Here is a 22,576-nt window from a genome sequence, read left to right on the forward strand (position 1 = left end):
ATTGTGAGTATTGAACTAACGTCAAAGTGATACTCCCTGTTTCCTATCGAGTGTCTATAGAGCACTTCTGCAATGGCCAATTGCACTGCACTGATTCCTACCCCATCACTGCCAGCGGGTGCACTCTGCCCCCCCCCCACCCCCAACTTTCCTTCACCCCATCCTCCCTGCAGCCTGCGTCATGCATGCGATATAGTCTCTCTTGTGATGGCGGAGGAGTATTGATGATTCTGTAGTTGTGATACAACACACCCAGCGCTGTAAGAGTTCTGCACATGCCCACTGTGTGGCCACGTCAAGTGCTGAAGTTTGCTTGCAGCATTTTACTCGTTTTGTTCATGTAAATTAATTCTTGTTTGATAGAGATTATATTATTATTACGACTATTATTGTTTTTACCACATTGGGTTGTTGTTGTGGTATTTTATCCTCGGTATATTCTATGACAGCTTCTTTGTTTTGAATTTGAGAATTTGCTGAAACTGTTTGAATTTTTTATTAGACAAGAAAGTGTCTCATTGTTCTATATTATGTGGAGGAGAAAAACCCTGTTTGTTGATTGTTAAACATATGATACACTGATGTTTTCTGACTATTCATGTCTGTATTAGACATTTTATTTGCGAATCTATTGTTCGATTGAAATGTAAATGAATTATTAAGAGATGGTACACATCCGTCATTGTATACAGTCTGGCACCATCATTAGATGGACTTATAGTATAGACGCTCATTTATACAACCTGTGATTACCAGATATATTTAAATGTTGAAGTCATTGGGGGCAGTTTTGTAACGTTTCAGAATGAGGAAGATAGATTCCTTAACAAGAGACAGCATATCTAAAATGTCCCCGTAATGAATAATACTGTTACGTATTCCATTTATTTCCTTGGAAATATCACATTGTGAAAGGTTTCCCTTTTACTGTCGTTACGGGAATGCAGGACTGGAGCGGGTCAAACCTACGGTGATAATGATTTATGTGCTATTGATGAAACTGTTTGAGAATTGTTTGACCGAGCAGCATCCTGCGTCTGTGTTGCACTGAGAGATGGAATGATGAAAAGGCACTTGAATTTGCATGCCACAATAAACCAAAAGCAAATTATGTTTCTTTGTGAATCCTGTCATAATTTGTGAACATTGTATTGTGATAAGAGACGTTAAATAACAACCAATTCATAGACCTTGACACCGTTTTTTAATGGTTCTCTTAAGAATAATGTGCTCATCTCAATTTGCTGTTAATGGGGCAGATTTTTTCAACATACAACCCAGATACATATGAGGTAGGAGTACATATTTCTCTTCCATTCCGAGACGAACCTTTCAAAATTCATATTCACCAGTGAGTTTCTTCTTGGGCTTTTGAAAGGCGATTGTGAAGACGTGACTCACTGGGTTTAACTGCGAAGACCATGCCAGTAAGTCAAATATGTGGCGGCTGCTTCACACACACATAATTCACTCATGGCTCATAGTCTAGTATTTGAATTGAATCAGGAAAACAAGAGGTTAACAAAACACAGAGGGTGCTTAAGAGGTCTGAAACTCACTGGAAAAAGAAACCAGAGGGGGAATTCTATGAGAGGGCTCTACAGTCATCAACTGTCTGCTAACACCTAACTTGCTTTGTGAGTATGTGTGTGAGGAGCAATCGCTCAAATGTTGTGACTTTTTTTTTTAGTAGTGGTTTTATTTTGTTAAAAGGGAGAAGGGGAATGGTTTGTGTTACCTGGTCTGACTGATGAAACAACAAGCCCTGACAGGCTGGACAAGAAGGGCCAGCAAGACCACAACGCAGTGAGTGGGTTTCTCCCAAAGGTAAAGGGTAAGGAGGTAATGTTTTCGGAAAGAAATTGGAATTAGTATATGATCTTAGCAATTAAATCCTCATTAAGGTAATCACTGATGGTGCTTTGGTGGGCCTGAGACAGTTATTAGGTAGAACCGTTTAAAGATATGTTTTGATCTCATTAAATAAAAGAAAAACATCACAAATGAAAGAAGAAAACTTAAAACAGTCCAATCCCAGTTTATATTGTTGACTTTCTCAGGAGAAATATTTAACATTTGAAATGCTCTTGTCTTGAGCATCCAGAGATGTAGACTTGAGTCATACGTCACAGAAATAAGACTTGGACTTTACTGCTGTGATACGTAAACCTTGACTCCCTAAAACACAATCCAACTTGAGACCTCAAAGAGAATACCTAATTATTAGGCCTAATTATGAATATGACTTTCACTCAGCTGTATAGAAAAGAAGACTTGCAACTGACTTTCAATCGACTCCTGAAAAGTACTTCTTTTGAACTTGTCCCCAAGGACATGAGCAGAGTTGAGACTGAGACTAAGACTAGACTTGTCTCATTTGAGTTCAGGCTTGTCTCGACTCATTTAAGACTTAACTTGGACTTGCCCCCAAAGCCCAAAGAAACAGCTGAGCTCTTTGAGCATCATGCCATTAGGTAATGAAAACGCTTCCCCTGCCCTCCTCCCTCCTCCCTCAGCACAGGCGAGTGGGGCACCTATTTACGCATGCGCAGTGTGGGTTGTCAGCGGGTTGGTTGGGCTTGTGTTTACAGCTCGGCTGGATGCTGATGTTATTGGGAAGTGCAATGTTGTACCAACCGCCATTGGAATAAATACAACCGTGGGAATAAAGGTAAGATGTTTTTGCACGTGCACACGCGCTTGCACCGTCAACGTAAAATGCAGATGTCTCTTCAGTTGTTAAAAAAAACAATGTACCTGTTTGTTGGTTGTAAGTGCTAGGGTAGCATGGCTAGCAGGCGTTAGCTAGGCATTGCTAGCGTTGCATACAGCAGTGGCCTGTTTCTAGGCTTCAGCGAGGACCAGTCAGCGCTTTAATTCACCAAATGACTGCGAACACCACCTCTACGTCGCAGTTTGCTTTGTGTTGACGGAAGAGTTTCGCTCTTTTGGACACTGTGCAGGTGAACATTTGTGTGACGACTTTGAGTCGATGACAGCTGAGTAGCTATCTTTGCTAACATAAGGCAGGTTTGTAAAGGGCTAACTTAACACTGGAGATGACAACATTAGGCTCGTCCGACGTAACAAAGCAAATATATGATGTTAACCGCTGATTAAGTTATCTATTAAAGAGCTGTAGGGTTTGACATGTACCGAGGCCGCGTGAGGCTTAACAGGCTTCATTGACATGCAGCTTGTGTTCACATTAACAGTTAATTGGTGTAACGGCGAGACCAGAAAGCCAATTAAACCAATGACATTACAGTACAACTGTCTGTTAAACGGGGAATAACCATGCTGGAGTAGCTGTGATTACTGTGAATTGTTGTGGACCACATAGATCACTGATTTATTTGTCACTGTTAAGATTTCATCTTAGACCGGAATGACATAATGTGCTCTGTTTTTGTTTTCATATAGTGTGTATAGGCTGGTAGTACTGTACTCTGATTTTCCGTGGCATATTTACTTATTGAGTAAAACTTAACAATGCAGTGATCATCACATCTACCAGTCTGTTTCAGTGTCTCGGTGTGTATGTAAAGGCTTTGACTGTAAATGTGTGTTTAACAGTGTAGCAGTTAATACTAAGGGCCCTACAGATTCTTACAGGCCTGAATTCAACGTTTGACTTAAACCTTTATGAAGTGAAGTAGTCTGGCACAATGAGCCTTTAATCGAATCTGTTTTCTGTGAGTTGAAGTTCTGTTGTTGTCACATGATATGGAAGGGACCAGCAGGGATTGTTTTGAGAAGTCTGCGGTGGAGCGCAAGGATGTCTGACATGTCTGCTTTTTTTTGTATGTTGAATTACCCCATAAACGTGTTTTACCAGTTCCCACTAGTTAGGCACATAAACTAGGGCTGGGCGATAAATCGATTTAATCGATTAATTCGAATGTGTGCTTTAAGGCGATGTGTTTTATTGAAAATCGAGAAAATCGCCCCCACCCCTCCCCCCCGTTGGGTTCCCGTAGTAGAGTGCGCGCGCATTGTTTACAAACTAAAACAATGTCACCGCCGCCGCCGCCGCCACCTCACAACAACAACCCAGCATTTTGGAGACATTCACCAACTGTACTCCGCATGAGAAGAAGAGTGCCCGGTGGAAAGCCATCACGGATGCAGTCGCGATGTATATCGCAAAAGATATGGTGCCCATATACACCGTGGAAAAGCCGGGGTTTATTCACCGTCTCAAAGCTTTGGACCCCAGGTACGTGCTACCAAGCCGTAAACATTTTTCTGACGTTGCCTTGCCTCGGCTGTACAATAGTACACGCCAAAGGATCTCTGCGGAGCTGGAGGGGATGTCATTCTACTCCGCAACAACTGACCTGTGGTCCAGCAGGTTGACCCAGACACCGATCCACTTGACTGGTGGAAGCGTCACCAACTTAACTTTCCAAGGCTAAGTACTTTAGCAAAGAAATACCTCTCTGTGCCAGCTACAAGTGCCCCCTCTGAGAGGCTTTTCAGTGTGTGGGGGGGGGCATTGTTACATGCCACCGTGCATGCCTGAAGCCAGAGGTAGTAGACAGGCTTGTCTTCCTGGCAAAAAATATTTAGAAAAAACATGCACTACTGTTTAATACTGTTGGTTATGTTGTGAATGCACTTGATTTTGTTTACATGCACTTATTTACTGTGCAAAATATGTTATGTTGATGTTAGATCAGATGTTGCACTTTTGAAAATGTGAATGTTAAAGGGTCATATACATTTTATTTCATGCTGTGTTTGTATCAGTGTATTCAGTTAGAAAAGCTTACTGTAAAAAGTTACATTTGCACAGTTGTTTACAATGGAAGGCTACTATTTAATGCCATTTAATGTTATGTTTAATTTAATTTTATATTTAAATGATTCAGGCAAACAAAAGAGTGACCAAATACTTTTTGTATACTACAGGCACCTTTCTACAATGTTCAGGTTTTGTTTGCACTTTATTTTTATCAACCTACTTGGGAAAATCATCACAAAATAAAAGAAAAAAATGTTTTCAACAGCTTCTGTCATCTGCAAAAAATTTTGGGGGAAAAAAATCGATTTAAATCGTGAATCGGATTTTTTGTAAAAAAATCGGAGATTTTTTTTTTAGGCCATATCGCCCAGCCCTAACATAAACACATATTACAATACCAAAAATTCAATACATTTACAAACTAACTGTAAACAATAACTCAGTAAATAACATGTTGTTAATGTGTTATCATCATTTTAGGAGAATATTTCAAATGTAGATGTTTTAATCTACTTTTCTGACCCTGATTTCAGCATTTCTAAAGTCTGTGACATACAGCATCTTCCCTAAAAAGTGTACTCAATTCTGTGTGTTCTGTCAATGAGTGGTGCAAGTTGTGGCAAACTCGTTTGTACTGAGCAAACTAGCGGCCGTTAGCTTCGTGCATGGGTCTGAGACTATTGTTGATTCCAGTAGCTCTTGTCTCTCGTGAATTCAAATATTTCTCAGCAGTGGACAAGATGCATGGTCCCAGAGAGCCAAATGTGCCAACTATCACTTCATTTGACTCGGCTCCTGTTCTGTTTCCTGAAACTCAGGTTTTACAGTATTGCAGGTGACGCATGCCCTAAAAAAAACATAATCCAGATTTGTGTGTATGCAAATATTAACAACAATCAATATGTTTACTAGAGGAGGGAAAGGGTCAGTGCTTCATCAGCTGTACTTTACATTAGGTTCTGTAAAGCCTATATGATATATGTTCCTACATATTTGGGCTATTGACCACGATACAATACAGTGATTCTCACGATCCTTTGGAAATGCAGTCTGAGCAAGTGCATAAGTTATTAGTTTGAGCAAAGTTAACACTATTAAAAGATATCAACAAGCAATTTTATCAATGAATAGAAAGGCCCGAAGAATGTAGCTTGCCATTTTATTTTTCAGCATCTGCATGTCAACTTCTCCTCTAAAGTCAGCCATAATCAAATGCAGAACTTATGAAGTTATTAACCATATTTATATACGATGAATATAATCCGCCTCCTAAGAAGCAAACGTGTCAAATCTGAATACCTGATGCACTTTCTTGAGAACTTTCTTGATCTGCTGACTTTGAAAGTCGCGTCGTATTAACTTAGAGTCACTGAGAGACTAAGTTAGTGTTGCTGTGTCCCCTTTTATCCGCCCTATTATAGCTTTATCTGTTTGCACTGAGCCCTGAATGCTCTGAAGTCCCAACAACGGCTAAATAACTGCAGAAAGGAAAGTAATTGATTACGTTACACCTTTTTAATAATATAGAATGTCAATATTCATATGACTATAGTCATACCTGGAATTTTGAGAGTGAAACTTCATTTTTGCAAAATTGACAAACCGCTACACAGTAAACCAACTCTTTCCTTTTAACTGCAGATTTGAACCTCGTCTCACTGACACCGGCTGCTTTCAGATCAAATGTCTAAAGGCCTCACTGCCTTGAACAAATGTTTGCCGAAGCCAACCCACCTAAACACACAGGTGTAAAGTGTGACTTACAAGAAGACACAGTTTTGTTCTTTATAAACTGGCAGAGATACACCACGGAGAGATTGAATTGTGTGTTTTTTCTTCGTCATGAGAGGTCGGTCATTGTTGGGTTTGAGACATGCAACGGTTAATTCCTCGACAGCCAAATGGGAGTCGGTGCTCCTCTGCTGTGGATCTGGATTGAGATGATTATTAGATGCTCACATGGTACAAATGAGATATAAATTAAGGACGGCGGGTTTGCTTGATTTGTACAGTTTATGTCTTCCTCGTTCAGAGCTTCTTTCTCCTCTCTTTTGTACTCTACCTTGTTGTCTCTCACCTTGTATAAGTTCAGCCCCTTTTCTGTCATTCTGTCTACTTTTCCTCTCTGGCGCTACCTTTCTCCCTGCTGTCTCTGGCTGGCTGAAAGCACTGCTGTGAGGCGAGTGGAAAGGGACTGTGTTGAAACCCAGAATGCTCTCTGGCATGCGTCCTCCTCTCCCTTGTGAGGCGCACGCATGGCCCAGCTGGCAGCCCAGAACAGCTCGTTCAGCTGGAGAGTTTGTAGGATGGACAAAAAACGAGAAAAGGAAGGCGCACGCATGGATTGACATAACGTATGCTTGTTACAGATACAGATACGAGTCACTGTCATAGGTCATTTGGTCCAAAAATGAAACCGTACTCTGAATGATCTATTGGAAGTACTCCAACGACATCAAGCTAACAGTTGTTGTCGCTTTGTGTGTCGGCTGAGTCCAGAGCTACCACACCAGACAACTTGATTTGCAAAGAAAAAAATGCAAAAAACTTCTCAAATGTGTGTTTTCTTTACCATATTAACTTATACTAAAAGTAATACCTCTTAGTTCTGGACTGTCGGTCAGACAAAACAAGCAGTTTGAGTATTTGTTGGAAATTGTGATATTTTATATTGTAAATTATTTTCTAAAGTAAAATATTGAAATGTTACATTTGTGTGTTCAGAAAGTGAAAGAATATAATTGATATTCGAAACAATTAACTGTTTGATAAAAAAAATGGTTGGTTGATTACTGATGACAATAATCTTTTTAGTTGCATTCATTTTCAAAATTGTCTGACAGTCACAGTGTAGTGAACGTCTTCTTATCACTTAAAGTGTGCACACTTCAACTCTTTGTCGCCTTTATTCATTTCGTTCTTCATGGAACTGCTTTCTCTTCTCGCCTTTTCCGAACTCCAACATGGTAAATACGTCAGAGAATACAGTCAAAGAAAAGGGGAACGATGCGATTTCCAATTAAGATTCAATTATTTAAAACAAAGAATGAAGCAGACGCAAGGGAAGGGACAGAGAGGGTGTGGCCGGAGACCAAATAGTGAGAGGGAATGACGAAACATTCTGCTGCCCTTGCTCATTTTGGAACAGTCAGAAGAAGCATCATAGGCAGTGGATTGTGCGTCTGGCTGGAAACGTCCCAAGACACAGAAGACCTTGATAAGGAGCAGTGTAGCTCGGCAGGAGCAGGCGGACGGATGTTGCAGAGGCTCGGGAGGGTGACAAGGCGACCATTGTGAGCTAGTCACAGACGTAGAGTGTGAGCGTTGTGTGTGCGCGTGCACGTGTGTGTCTGCGGGTCAAGTTGTGTGTGTAATAATAATACAGCTGCTTGTGCACGTGTGTGTAGGGTGTGTGTGCCAGCATGAAACCACATTTTCTTTTAACGTGTGCGCGTTTTTTGAATTTTTGAAGTCTCTACGTCGCTCTCCAGTGAAATGATTGATTGGGTAACAAAGTAGTGATCTAGTCTAAGTAAGATTCATGGTGGCCAGAAAAAGGGTTTGGCCGTTGTCTCATTTATATTTCTAACAAAACAGTATTTTTCTGAGATTTGCATGTTTCCCTCGTTTCGTAGGGCACGGGTGTTATTTGCTGTCATAATTAATGTTTGGGGACGCTCTAAGTATCTATTGGATGCTTCTCAGAGCCTTTAAGAAAGTAAAGGACTGAGGAAAGGCCTATGTAGTCAATTTTTCACAATTCTAATTGAAAATAAGTTTTTCCATGAAAGTCCTCTAACGCTTTCATTTAGTACATCTATCAAAGAAGAAGATTAACTAAATAAGACTTTGGTAGTAAGTATTATCAGCAACAGCCAATGTGGTCCTTGCAATGTGGACCTTGCAATCTGCAAGGTCTCTTCAAGAGAAGATCAGGAGGATGAGGAGTGATGCAAATTTGTATTATGGATCGCTACTGAGTCAGTTTACGATCATTTATCGACTCTACCCTGCAACTTGTATATAAATGTGTGACTGTTGCTAGACTGACCATCCAAGCAGGTGGTAGGCCCGGGATGTGACTCAGGTGTTGTTGATCAATAAGTCCGTACAACGTAGTCCTGAAAGGAGGTTTAATCAGGGGCTTTAAGATCAGTGCTCATTAGGGGTTTTGGAAGAATCACTACAGATCTAGGCCTATATAATAAGCCACATGACTTCTTTATTACTTCTCTCGGGTTTGTAATAAGTAAAAATTTGTAATAAGTCTGTGTAAAGACAACACTATCTTTTCCTGGCCATGTAAACGGAACCATTCAATGTGAAACCTTTAAGTTCCACGACTCATAATTGGTCGGCTAAGCTGCGTTCTCTAGATGCTAATTGTCAAGCACAGGTTCCAGAGGTCCCCGGCTGACTGCAGTATGTTTCACAGTGAAAGTGACGAAATCACCGAACGCTGTGACCTTGTCTCTCAAGTTCAGTTTCGTAACCCGAGTGAAAAACAACACCCGGGACTTTTGGATGAAAACCAGCGGCTCGTTTTTTCTCCGTTTGCTTTGAAAAAGGTGAAGAGAGGACGAGCTCTGAGCCGTCCGTTTGTGTTTGGTAGCCCGGTAATAACATTCATATCTGCACAAGATGTTGTAAAGCCTTCTACTCGCACACAGATAGCTCCTCGTATTGCGGTTTATTCTGGGTCAGTACAACAATGTTATCACAAGCATTAACTGCTTTGACCTTTCCGCTGTAGACCTTTTTTATTATTACTTTTCCATTGTTGGACCTGCTTTGAATAGGAAGGGCGGGGGTTTGACAGCAGAGCAAAGCGGAAAGAAACGGCAAGGGAAACCTTCAGGAAAAATGTAGGAGAGCAATAAGGGCTGAGAAAATACAAGATTGCACGGAGAGGGATGAAGAAGAAAAGGGAGAGAGATGGGAGGGAGAAGTGGAGAGAGAGGAGGAGGGGGGGTGTGTGTAACGGCCAGAAATAGCTTGTTATGGTCTCTTGCTGAACCGCTGCCAGAACCTTCTGTTGCGCCTTTCTTCCTGTGTTACCCACAATGCCACCTCATGCCCCAACTGTACCCATAGAGCGTTACATCATTCTGACTGTAAAACAAATTCTGAACCTAATTTTACCTCCGTGCCATACCTTACAAATACAGACTAAAATTTTTTTCTTACTTTGCCGCTGGAGGTAAAAAGTGAAACATACTTTCCTCCTTTTTATTTAAATTTCTTGCTTCCTCCCTGCAAGGATTTTCTGCCGTCAGCCCTCACACATACAGGTGCGTAGGTCAGTGATGCTCTTACAAAATGTCATATTTGATAGCTCGCTTTATGCCCAAATTATAATACGACGTTAAAATGTATTTGCTGGAGTCAAACGAGCGGGGGCTGAGCTGATGATGTGCAGTGTTTCCCCCACAGGATCTCGGTCTATTTGTGGTTGTGGGGGCGGGACATCCATGCACTGAGGAGTGCACGCAATGCAATCAGCACATTCAGTGCTATGGTTTTTTTTGTGTTTTTGTTTCTGCTGTACAATAGATCTTTATAATACTGACACGGAATATGTGGATGGTTGTGGCGAGCTGGCTCGTTCCCTAATTCCTCCCTGTCACCATGACATCGAGCTATTTTTCTGCTGAGATACACAAATTTGCCTCAGATGACCCACCGATCCTCTTTTCCTCTTATCTGTCCCGTGTTGTCTTCTTCTTCATGTTCACTATCACTTGATCTCGGCTTCTTTTCTTTGGTGCTAAACCTTTCTTATTTTCTGTTTAAGCTCTCTCGCTCTCGCTCTCGCTCTCGCTCTCTCTCTCTCTCTCGCTCGCTCTCTGGGGTTCCTAAAGGCTCCTCAAAGTGTCCTAAAGGTGCTTAAAAACAAATTGGTTTCCCCCATTTTATGAGAGGGTTAGAGTCTTAAGAAGTTGCCTTAAATGATGCCTTTTCATGGATCTCATCACATCATGACTGTTTTCTGCTTCTTTTCTTTATTTCTTTATTTTTTTTGTTCTTTTCCTAGGTGATTTTGCTCATCATCTCCCACCACTCTCTCCTCCCGTCTTCCATTCATGAGCAGCGTGGCTGAGTTTAACTGCGGAAGCCATGGATGACAAGGGCTCGGTGGGGAAGATTAGCGTGTCTTCGGACTCAGTGTCCACTCTCAACAGTGAGGACTTTGTCCTCGTGTCCCGGCTGGGGGATGAGACAGCCTCCTCCACTAATAATGGTAGTGATGACGAAAAGACAGGACTGAAGGTAAGGACGGTTGGGTGTAGGGAGTAAAAGTCTGCGATAACAACCTCAAGGGCATCAATTACTAGCTCAGCTGGTGTGAATATCATCTCTATGCTCAATACTGATGATGGTCACAATCTGGTCCTGAAATATGACAACTGCTGTACAGTGCTAGTAGGATAACAGGCCAAATGGTATCATATCATATTTACCAAAACATCTTGATGTTCATTGTGTCTTTACCTAGTTGTCATCAGTGTAACCTGTTAACATTGCAGGTCAGGGGACTCGGTCCACACACATTCCATCGTTTATAAGTCTCGTCCATGTTTCAAACATGCAGTCTCACACTCTAACCATAAGGCTAACCATTTCTTGTTTTGCTTTTTCCACATTCTCACTCCACCTTCTTGTCATAGTCAGTCTCAGGTGTGTGTGTTTTATCTGTGGTTGTCTTACAGTAAGGAAGCCCTTTATTCTGTGCACATCACCAGACATTCAGAGCACATTTTCACAGGCTTTGATTGTAGTGAAGCACTTGTTCTTATCGCTTAGACCTGTGAAGATTTACATCTGTTTACCCCGAGTTCTTCCACTGTATGTCTGTCCATGATTATCCGTATTATTGAAATAGTATGAGGTTAGGGGAAGAGCAAGGTCATCCTTGTAAATCAAACGGCTGAAGAATCCAGCTGATACTTTACCAGTTCTTCCTTTAGTGTCAGCAAAGTTAAATACTTTAAGAGAACATCTCCCTTCTGCAGTCACCCAGCTGCTTCTGTTAGAATACAGCACAGTAGGTCTGACACACAGTATGCCCTCAGTTCGTGTTCACTCAGCAGATATTAGTTTATAAACAGCTTGGTGATGCAGCTGCAAGTGTTTGACGTCATGGTCGGGGGGAAAATAAAGATGTTTTGTGACCAGGGTGTGTCTCCACAAGGAGAGGGAAGACTTTCTGAGGAAAGAAATGTAGCTACCAGCTAGCATCCTGTGGGTGTCCCTAAAGGGTTCCGGTTACTCCTCCTCTCCTCCTCTCTCCTCTCCTCCCCTCCTCTCTCTCCTCCCCTCTCCTCTCCTCGTGTATGTCAGTTTACTCATCATCACACTTCATTTTATTGAATTTCCTTAAATAGCTGGCTCACATGTCCATACTCTGTCCATTAGTTTGTCATTACTGTACTCCACTGTACATGTGTTTCTTCGTAAAGGAAGAACACGTCGACTTGATGTTGTACCAAAAGGTACCAGAAGATGGCGCCAGCAGAGCGTGGCTGTTGCAGTATTCAGTTGAAGGGAAGAGGTCGACCATCATTTGCTGTGCTTGGATATGAAACACTGTGGTTTTTCCTGTTACACCTGTGCAGAGTCTGTCAAAGGATCTCAATTCTTTTTTTTTTTTTTTTATCGAAACCGCGTTGAATTATCAGGGTTTTTTTTGGTAGCCTAGTGGAACCTACACACGTCCGCTGTTCTCAGTACGTAGCGGTGAACTCACTCCATTCACGGACACTCGGTCATCACGCTTTGTGTACATTTCCCTCCCAGTCAGCCCATCCAGTCAGAGAGGAGTCAGTATGTCTAAACTTGTTGTTTGTTATGCAGGTGATTTCTGAGGAAGGGGTCAGCTTTAAGGTCAGTCTCTTCTCTCGCTAGCTGTCTCTTCTTCCTGTCTCTCCTTCTTGCTTGTCTTATTTATTGTTCCTCTCTTTCTGTGATGTGATTCCGTGGTAATTCTGTCTGTGATTATTTGTGCCCTCTGTATTGTTGGATGGCCTTAGCCAGCCTTTTTTTTTTTTTAAGACTTAGGTGTTTATTATGGTGGTGATAGACATTTTTCACACATAGGACTGTAGTTGTATCTGGCAATTGCACATGCTTTTAGCACTTCCTGTAAATCACAAGGCCCTACGCAGTTATGTCAGACGTGTAAACCGATATTTAGAACTGACAGCTTTACGTCAGCCTTTAAATTATTGCCTTTTTTCCCCTTATTTGGCGCTGAGGGCTATTAGCATAGACACTTTAGCTGTAGTGTCCATCATGCTCCACATGATCGCCTGAGTCTAACAGCATTGTACCATTGTACCATTGTGCCTTTAGGTACCATGTACCTAAAGGCACAGATATTATTCATGGCTGTCTGTACATACATGGAACCAGAATATTCAACCACGCAACAATGATATTCCACACAGTTTTGATGATCTTGTTTTCATCGTCTGTTCCTGTCCCTTATGGCCCAGTGCAACAGTGCCCTCTGCAGCTTCAGCCTGCTCTCCATTGCTTACCTTAACATCTGGCTGCGGCCACAGCTGGCAGGGGAAATGAGGGCACGCTGCCTTTTGTGGCACCTCCATAGTCCGTCCAGCCTTAAGCTTGCACTTTGATTGCTGTTCGTTAGCTTTGGAACAAGCTCACACAGTTAGTGTCGGCATGGCTCGTCTCGTGTCTTGATAGCGGTATTTCACAACTCCAACTCACATGCCTACTAATTACTAATATTTGATGATATGTAATGGAGATGTATCTCTGACCGCCAACATGAAACGAGGCATCTTTCCCCCTTAAACACAGTGTTTTCACTTGAGAATACTTTCAAAATCCCTGTTTAAAGCACAGCCACTGAGCATTCAAACTGTAAGATAGAATTGTAATCCCCTTGATGTAGGTTGAAAGGTTAGCTTAAATTCTATGTGTAGTGGTGATTTGTACAATGATTTTGTGACGATTTGTTCTTGTGTTTTTCACATTATATGCTTTGTTTTCTATGCTTCCCTTTCTCTTTGTTCCTTGGTGTGGTTGTATTCATGTCTGTTTCTCTGTGTTTGTTTGTGTGTGTGTGTGTGTGTGTTTATACCCCTCTGTTTGTGTGTGTGTCAGATTGTGGGGAATGGAAGTGAGCAGCAGCTCCAGAGGGAGTTAGAGGATGTCCTCATGGACCCATCGGTAGCCGACACCGGCCTCAGATCAGACACGGGAATGGACAACCTTAGTGGGGGCGACCGTGGCCAGCCTGCCACTACGGCGTCACCCGTACCGCCGGGCTCTGACCCGCTGAGCGCACAATCGGCCAAGTTGGAGATGGTGCTTCCTGTTCAGACGGCTCAGGAGAGCGAGCTGAATGAGAGGTCGTACCGAGGTGAGCCACGATGGGACTTATCCTCTTTTCTTGCGACTGCCAAAGCTCACACAATGACGCTTATCTTAAGCTTTATAGATGTGTTTCCAAGACATTCAGAGTAATATCATGGAAGCACTCAAAAGCACTCAAAAGTAGTTTCTCCTACTCTTCCGATCCGTTAACCCGATTGCAGCAGATGAATCCTCGTCAGACGGCAGTCCCGGCAGTCCCATCCCAGACGAGGACAGCGTTGTGTTCAGCCAGCTGACGTACCTTGGGTGCGCCTCAGTCAACGCCCCCCGCAGTGAGGTGGAGGCCCTCCGTATGATGAGTATCCTCAGAGGGCAGTGCCAACTCCCCCTAGACGTCACACTGTCTGTGCCAGGCGTGTCCGAAGGCACTGTCAGGTAGGGGGAACATTCGGATTACCGGTTCCACTTCTACAGTGTACTTTAAGATGTAATTCACACAAACACACAGAATAAAGCGACTTTACGAGATATCGCGTGGTTCATTTTCTCATTTATATTGATAACAGGTTGCTGGACCCCAACGTCAGTACGGAGATCGCCAACTACCCCATCTACAAGATTCTGTTCTGCGTGCGAGGCCATGACGGCACACCAGAGAGCGACTGCTTTGCCTTCACTGAGAGCCACTACAACGCAGAGATCTTCAGGATCCATGTGTTCCGCTGCCAAATCCAAGAAGCGGTGAGGATTCGATCACTTAGGTGGTGTTTAATTACGTGTAACTATATTAAATGAAGACACACTTAATGGATGGGTTCAAAATGGTTTGAGTCTTAAAACGATAGTTATGAAGAGATCCACTGTGAGATCCACTGTGCAAAAGCCTCTCTTATAAATATTCTGCATTTCACACGACACTCTGTTTTCCACTCGCGTACCTATACGCATCTGTACACACTCCTATAGGGTTCAGCAACAGTGCACATGTACACCATACACACAGTACACACAATCCCCTGAGCTAACGTATAGGGGAGAGGGAGTGTCATTGCTTTTATACAGTAGGTTCAGCAGAAAATATAGCAGAAGAGAATAGGGAATGGACTCATGAAACTGGGTTAAAGTACCACTTCAGTGCTCAGTGACCTGATTTCTCCCTCATGGAAGCACTCTCCTTCAATGTCACTAAGAGCCCCGAGACAGATGCTACTTCATCAGTCCCACATCGTCCTACGATCCAGTTTCTCAGACACCCACCCGTAACACACAGGCTCACGCTAAAACACACACACACACACACACACACACACACACACACACACACACACACACACACACACAAGCCAGCAAACATAATCCCCAGTAGTAATTCACTTCTTTACTTAGTAACCGAACATCTCTGTCTCAGACTCTCTCTTCCTCCCCACAGCCTTCCTCATGCAACCATCCTCCTCTTCCTTCTTAACCCCCCAGCACCAGAACCATCTACAATGCCTTCTGCTTTTTTTGGGGGGTCTTCACATTTACACCATTAGACTGGAGTGAGTCAGCCCATCGGCTGCTCTAGTCATAGACCTCACATCAGTTTCAAATCAACTTTCAACAACTCCTGAGGCTTTTTAAACCTCTGTATTTATTCATTTATTTCACCACCGATCTGTACTGAGGTAACCTCGTGGAAGGCCATCACAGCTGTCGTCTCATTTTGCTTTCAGCAATACACTGAATAATAATCAGATTGTGAAGAGGATCTGTAGCATTCTTCACCAACAATTTACCAAAAAAAAAGACAATTTTGAAAGAGAAATTTAAGGAACTTAAGACAAAGTCACTATTGTGGATTTTGGAGCTGAACTGTTCCTGCATAAAGCAAACCACCTCCTCGGGCCGACTCCGCCTTTTTGTGTGTTGATGGTGACGTAGAGCCCTGCTGACTCTCAAACCTAACGCTTCCCTTCTGTGCCCATAAACTTGCTGCTCCCGTCCAGAGATGTATATCTAGTCTTCAAATCAGTACGGTTTCAGTCGATTTGTTTCATGTAATTTGAGCGTAAAAACTGTTTCCTCTACAGTTTGGCATATTTAAAAACAATAGCCAATATCTGCCCAAATTGCTCGTCAGGATTGATATTTTGTCCAGGTCCTAATACAGCTCCTTCAGACTGCACACAAAGAATAAAAAGGCCATTTTAGCCAGTCGAAACGGATCAGTTCAGACTCCAGCATTGATTGGAACATTAACCAACAATCCTTTTGTGTTATTTGTCATAACTTCATCCAGACAGTGGGTAACCCCCCCAGCCTAACTCCCCACTTTATTGCTCATCTCTTGCATCCAGACCCCCTGTTGTTTTCTAAATAATCATCCCCCTTGCAATGCCCTCCATCCTTCTACTGTACCAAGAACATAACAAAGGCTTTTTGTAGGACAGCTCAGGAGCTGCTTTATACTCTGGCCTTGAAAAAAAGAACATCAAAAGAGCATGGTTATATATTGATGACAGCAGTTTCCCCACACCAGCTCTCAGTCACTAACGCAGAGGCTCTGCTGTGTACCAGAATACTGTAGAGCATGATCCAAAACCACTGTGCTGTGGGCGCCTGTTTTGGGGGAGGGGCTCTGTTTGTAATCATACACGCATGACTGTGCAGTAATGATCAAAAGGTAAATAAAATACTTATTCTTGACGAAATGCAAAGCTCACATATTTGGAAGAGTACATTTGATAAATGTAAATAAATCATTACCCCACAGTTTTCCACACTTGGCAGTCTTCAGCTGCCCAACAACTCTGCTCCTCTTTGGGATGGGAGATTGAGCAGAACCTTGTAGTCTCTGCTCAATGTTAACGGGAACAATAGCTCCACACACTCCACACTGGCAAATGTGAATCAGTATGTTGATTAAAGCTCCAGATGGTTTATAGAGTAGTGGGACATTCGGTCAGCTTTTTAGTGTCGCATATTGCAAAATGACAGAACAGATCTGCTGAGGTTTGAGTTTTGCATCGGTACTACGGTAATTACTTTCTCATTATTTTGCCTGGTGTGGATTTTTTTGGGGCTTCAAAACTCCAATTTTATGGTCTGCAAGACATTTCAGCGACAGAAGCAGCTCAACATTTTGTCGAACGACAATATTTAGCCTTGTGATACTGTTTATCTCTTCAGTGGATGTGTTCTATTAGATCGCCGCTTTAATTAGATAACCAACTTGTCAATGTTGCCTGTGTTTTTGACTTAAGGCAACAGAGGCCATTGGCACAGGAGAGAAGTGTTAATTTCACCAATGCTATAATAATAATCATGAATTCCTATTTAAACACAAACTGTATAGACTATCTGTACTTTTAGGCCGCACCAATTCTCGTGGCTACATTTTGTGTTCATTATGAAATGTTTAACGTGTCTCTCCCTTCCTCCTCCAGGTGAGTAGGATACTGTACAGCTTTGCCACGGCGTTCCGGCGGTCAGCTAAGAAGGCAGTTCTGTCATCTCAGCAGTCTGCACCGCTCACCCCTGACAGTGACTTGTTTACCTTCACGGTCAGTCTGGAGATCAAGGAGGATGATGGCAAGGGTACCTTCAGGTGAGACTTGCATTCACTCATTTCGACGTTTAGAGCACGGGGTCATCATGTATGATGCTTACACAGCGGTCTAAAATGTGAAAAATGAACACGCGTAATTGATAGACTTTGTAGTTGCGCAGACGTCTGGAAACATAATGGAACTTTTTTTTCTGTTGAGTCTACTGCGGCTTTTGCCGGAGATGAATGAATTTGATGTACTCTGGATGAGGGCATACGGTTCAGTCTCCGTCATCACAACTGTACTGAACACCAGCTTTAATCGTCAAACATAACCAGTGTTGTATGGCATTTAGAAAAATTGGAAAATGTATAGAAACCTTAAACATCATCATCGTTAAATATTTGATTGCCAGTATTTGCGCCACCATTCTGTGACAGAAAGTTCCTGTTTGCTCCATTCAGCCAACCTTCCTCGACCTCTTTTTTATTTATTTTCCCACACCAGTGAGACACTTCCTTGTGTTCACAAACAGCCCAACAGACACTCAGCTTATTTAGAAAATAAACCAAACGAAAATGATGCCTGTGGTTATTTTTAGCCAGCACATATTTCCTCCTCATTAGCTCTCCATTGATTATTTTCCAGTGCGCAGACTTCCAAACAAACAGCTCTCACATGCAAGCACATCGCACGTTTATGTGGCAGAATCATTTCCACAACTGGAATGAATAATCTATAGAAACTGTACATTTATACAGTAGAATATCTGTAACATAGAATTGAAGTGGAATATATTTAAATCATTGTTCCTTTTTAATAGTCTGTAAATAAGCCTGTTTATCTGCAGGCTCTAGTTTCAGTGTAAAATAATAATATAGTTCTGTATAAAACTATCTGGTTCATCAAGTCTCTACTCAAAAGAGACAGGTGTTTGTGATTCGAGCACTGCCTGAGATCATGGCAGGTTCCAAATGTTTGCAATATATTTCAAATTGATTAATGTTCAGAAACTTTCTACCGCAGGGTTTCTTCAGTGTTTCCTCAGGAATTTATTTCTGCGAAGGTTTGGAGAATGTTGATTACTCTTCTTGTCTCAAACTTGGTTCTTTTCCAGCCCCGAAAGCAGAGCAGGAAAGGAACCGGTGCCAAAGCACGTTTGAAAATGGCTCTGATGCACACTTTTATTATGAGAAATGGGTCTGTTTTGATTATGAGCCATGGTCTGTCAGACTGGCTGATTGACTGACTAGAAATACATTTCATTGGTCAGGTTGTATGTGCTAGTTTGTATAAAAATTAGAAACTGCAGGATTATTGTTTTCCTTCCCAGTCCAGAACTAAACAACCTTCAACAGTCTTCAACAATTAATCAATCAACAATTAATTTCATAGGATTATCTTCTAAAATAAGGTCTGAATGATGTGTAATAGGTGTGAGTTTGCCTCACTGTGTCCCTTTCAAACATCTGTATGTTTTTGTCACATTCATGTCTGTTTTTTTCTATTGATGATCTGTTAAAAATTATATTATTTCTTGTTTTTGCATATTCAGTGCTGTAGCAAAGGACAAGCAGAGCTTCAAGCTGCGTGCAGGAATGGACAAGAAAATTGTTATTTATGTCCAGCAGACCTCCAATAAGGAACTGGCTATTGAGAGGTAAAATAAAGCACGCACACACGCACGCACACACACACACACACACACACACACACACAATACATCTAGTGAATTGATTCAGAGTAGCGTCCTCAGAGGCACTGGTTTGCTATACGGTGCCATAGTCTAGATTAATGTAAGCAGCCAAGGGAATGGAGGATATAAATGTTTGTCAGTCTGGAATTCTCCTAAAAGGAATAAAGAGAATTTGTCACGTATCTGTCAGACCGTCCTCCATTTGCTTCAGTTGAGATGTGTCTCTGCTTAAAACAGACATTCATAAGAAAGGAATCACTCAAGCCATAATTGATAAACACACACCGGTGAACGTCTTTACATCCGGGCGTCGGCCCGCCTCAAGGTTTAAGTGTTCCGGCACAGCTTTAAGATGCTGATGGATGCCAGTCTGTCTCCGAGGCTCTTCATTTTCCACGGTTTGATAAATCTGTTGAAATGTAAACATTCCATCACCTTTTTTCTGCAGGCTTCCATTTTCACGGTGGTTTGTTATTGTTTGATGAACGCCGGGAATATGAGGACTGAAGGGCTGTGTTTAATATTCTCCATGTTCTGGTCTGTGTTAGAGGATCAGTGCAGGAAGCTATTTGCGGTAACTTGTGATGGTGAACAACTGGTTTTACTCTTTAGGGAGATTTATAGTTCTAGTTCCCGCTCTTGTTCCTTTTTTTCCCCCTCCTTTTTACTGATGTAATCCTATTAATTTCACCTTCCTCTCTCTTGCATTTGTGTGTGTGTGTTGTGTGCTTTCATGTGTTTCCCCTTTCCCAGGTGTTTCGGCCTCCTGCTCAGCCCAGGGAAAAATGTGAAGAACAGCGACATGCACCTGCTAGATCTGGTGGGTGACTGTTTTTCGTGTGTGTGTGTGTGTGTGTGTGTGTGTGTGTGTGTGTGTGTGTGTGTGTGTGTGTGTGTGTGTGTGTGTGTGTGTGTGTGGTGTGTGTGTGTGTGTGTGTGTGAGTGAGTGAGTGTGTTCGCTAACTTCCTCCAACTTGTGCCCCTTCAGGAGTCAATGGGAAAGAGTTCCGACGGGAAGTCTTACATCATCACAGGAAGTTGGAACCCCAACACGCCTCAGTTCCAGCCTGTGAATGAGGAAACGCCCAAAGGTAACGGCTAATAATCCGTCGAAATTCACATAAAACGGAATGATTTTTCAACAGTTATTATTTCATGGGTTCATATTTCATGAGTTAGTTGGTTGTTTATTCGCACATATTTTCACACTAATATACGACACATTTCCAAGTGTGAAAATCACTTTGCACTGGTTACACAAATCCTCAAATCAAGCTGTGAAGGAGCAATTTAATGTTCAGTTATACCTACACGTATCAGGCATGGAAACTGGACTATAATAATTGCCATTCCTGTTAGAACTACTGTTAAAATATGAAGCAGGAACTACAATATTTGAACAGATCACTCATAAATATAGCTGACAGGGTTTGGCTTGAATATGTATTTGTTATAGATGGCGAATGGAAGGGAATTACTCACTGGGGGGGGGGGACAACAACATTTGAGCCGTTTTCTTGCTTTCCAGATAAATTCATGTACATGACGACAGCAGTGGACCTGGTGATCACAGAGGTGGAGGAGCCGGTCCGTTTCCTGCTGGAGACGAGGGTCAGAGTCTGCTCCCCAAATGACAGGCTGTTCTGGCCCTTCAGCAAGCGTAACTACACTGAGACCTTCTACCTTAGACTGCGACAGGTATGTCAAGTCATGACACCAATTTCCATTTCCTCTGTGAATTGCGGCGTACGTCAGCTGTGGCCTGCGATGACGCAACTACACCGGTTTTGTTAATACACTGTGATTTTTGTAATTGCTCGGTAATATTTGAAAGGGAAATGCAATGGATGGTTTCTCCTCAGATGGAGCGTAAGGAGCGTAAGAGTCCGGCCTCCGACACGCTTTATGAGGTGGTGAGTTTGGAAAGCGAGACTGAGAGAGAGAAACGGAAGACCACAGCTAGTCCCGGCATCATGGCCTCCGGGACCGGTAACACGGTCACTTCACCACCTGAGGATGATGAAGAGGAAGGTGATTGGATTTTTGTCAAGCCCCCCTTTTATGACATTCTTATTTTATTAACTGCACATAATACAGAAGAATAGAAAATATGTTATTAAACATCAAATTCCTGCAAATATGAAAAGATTCCATCGCAAACATGTCCACATAGAACCACAGAAGAAGACTGACTAGCAGAGTCATATGTTTTAACTGTTTTGAACCACTTGTACTTGATCACGTCAGACACAAACGACCTCAAAGCAGAAGCTTAACTGGCAAGATAACATAAATGACTGCAATGCCGAACCATCGTGGTGTCCTTGGTTCAGGACTGACTTCATTAAGAAGCTGGCGTCTCCAAAAACACAATAATAAAAGTAATAACCCTGTGTGGTTGATCAAACACTATGTTACAGAACTGTTTGTACTGTATCCACGCAGAATACTTAGCCAGCAGCGGTGTGTGAGTTTTTGCGTGACTGTTGGAGGTAGCAAAGAGAGAGCATGACTGAGGAACTTTTTGTATCTGTCCGTTTTGTTTTTTTTAGTCTTTAGCCCTTTGGCACAGTTTGATCTCACTCTTTGGACTGCACGTCCATTGATTGCTCCTCGCTTGTTGTTGTGAATAGATACCAGGGTACATTAAGATCGTACCGCTTTTCAGAGGATATCAAAATAGTTCAAATAGAAGTTTTGCATTTGTACACGTGTGTCCAGATAATGATGAGCCGTTACTCAGCGGGTCAGGTGATGTTTCCAAGGAGTGTGCAGAGAAGATCCTGGAGACCTGGGGGGACTTGTTAACCAAGTGGTAAGGCTTTGTTGCCTTGTTAAATGTGTCCTTCCTCTTCTATTGCTGTTACACACACACACACACACACACACACACACACACACTAACAAATTTTTGTATGGGGGGGTTTAGCGGATGTACTGTATGGGAAAGAGAGAGCAGCAAGCAGGAGTTCCTGATAAGCAGCTTATTAAGATGGCGTCCCTCTTCCATTACTGCATTTGTTTTTAATCAAAAGCTTGTGATGAACTGAATTGCAACTGCTCAGACTTTAATTAGCTGCAAGTTAAGCTCCACACACACACACACACACACACACACACACACACACACGCGCCCACATGCCTCCCTCTTCTCCCTGTCTGTGCTCGTGTATCTTTTTCAAGAGAATAGTATCATTTAGTTGAATTTGTACAATACTTCTTCACTACCTGCTATTTTTGGCTTCAATGTTCTTGGAC

General features: G+C 42.3%; 1 protein-coding gene across 3 annotated transcripts in view; it reads left to right on the forward strand.

Moving 5' to 3' along the window:
- Positions 1–2,564: 2,564 nt before the first annotated feature.
- rabgap1 (RAB GTPase activating protein 1) overlaps positions 2,565–22,576 on the forward strand; it is a 53,527-nt gene continuing 33,515 nt past the window's right edge. Inside the window, exons 1-13 of one of the 3 annotated variants that reach the window (XM_079289790.1) lie at positions 2,565–2,671; positions 10,782–11,017; positions 12,602–12,631; positions 13,880–14,138; positions 14,314–14,527; positions 14,659–14,833; positions 17,521–17,681; positions 19,178–19,282; positions 20,072–20,138; positions 20,307–20,409; positions 20,847–21,016; positions 21,181–21,349; positions 22,040–22,133. In XM_079289790.1, the coding sequence (XP_079145916.1) occupies positions 10,865–11,017; positions 12,602–12,631; positions 13,880–14,138; positions 14,314–14,527; positions 14,659–14,833; positions 17,521–17,681; positions 19,178–19,282; positions 20,072–20,138; positions 20,307–20,409; positions 20,847–21,016; positions 21,181–21,349; positions 22,040–22,133 (1,700 nt within the window). In that variant the 5' untranslated portion in view covers positions 2,565–2,671; positions 10,782–10,864. The remainder of the gene's footprint in view (positions 2,672–10,781; positions 11,018–12,601; positions 12,632–13,879; positions 14,139–14,313; positions 14,528–14,658; positions 14,834–17,520; positions 17,682–19,177; positions 19,283–20,071; positions 20,139–20,306; positions 20,410–20,846; positions 21,017–21,180; positions 21,350–22,039; positions 22,134–22,576) is intronic. The other 2 variants (XM_079289791.1, XM_079289792.1) reach the window with 2 other exon arrangements.

The sequence above is a fragment of the Melanostigma gelatinosum genome (genome assembly GCF_949748355.1).
Source record: "Melanostigma gelatinosum genome assembly, chromosome: 18".
Taxonomy (NCBI): domain Eukaryota; kingdom Metazoa; phylum Chordata; class Actinopteri; order Perciformes; family Zoarcidae; genus Melanostigma; species Melanostigma gelatinosum.